This window comes from Eimeria mitis, genomic scaffold (genome assembly GCF_000499745.2).
Source record: "Eimeria mitis Houghton genomic scaffold, Emh_scaff1500, whole genome shotgun sequence".
NCBI lineage: Eukaryota > Apicomplexa > Conoidasida > Eucoccidiorida > Eimeriidae > Eimeria > Eimeria mitis.
In genome coordinates, this window is record NW_013569518.1 from 11,106 (window position 1) to 11,640 (window position 535).

At 52.0% G+C, this 535-nt stretch overlaps 1 protein-coding gene across 1 annotated transcript in view; it reads left to right on the forward strand.

The window, feature by feature from the left end:
- Positions 1-441, forward strand: part of EMH_0038300 (uncharacterized protein) — a gene marked incomplete at both ends in the record, with an annotated part of 1,229 nt that extends 788 nt beyond the window's left edge. Inside the window, one exon of the mRNA XM_013495280.1 lies at positions 1-441. Within this exon, the coding sequence (XP_013350734.1) occupies positions 1-441 (441 nt within the window).
- Between the last annotated feature and the right edge of the window lie 94 nt (positions 442-535).

Here is a 535-nt window from a genome sequence, read left to right on the forward strand (position 1 = left end):
GCACCACCACCAGCAGCTGCTGAAGAAGCAGAAGCAGCACCAGCAGCAGCAGCAGCACCACCACCAGCAGCAGCAGCAGCAGCAGAGCCCGAGGCAGCAGCAGTAGCGCCAGAGGCAGCAGCAGCAGCAGCAGCTCCTGAGCAGCCAGCAGCAGAAGCAGCAGAAGCAGCAGGTGAGGCCCCTCAACCCCCCAAAAGAGAAAGCAAAAGGAGACGCCGATCGGCACGAAGGGGAGCTGCGGAGACACCTGAAGCTGCGGAGACACCTGAAGCTGCGGAGACACCCGGAGCTGTGGAGACACCCGGAGCTGCGGAGACACCTGGAGCTGCGGAGACACCTGGAGCTGCGGAGACACCGCAGCAGCCGCAGCAACCTGAGGAGACACCCCGACGAGCAGAAACTGCGGCAGAGCAAGCAGGCAAATCACCAGGTAAACATTAATATAAATATAAATATAAATATATACATAAATAAATATAAATTAAAAAAAAAATATATATATATATATATATATATATATATATATATATATATA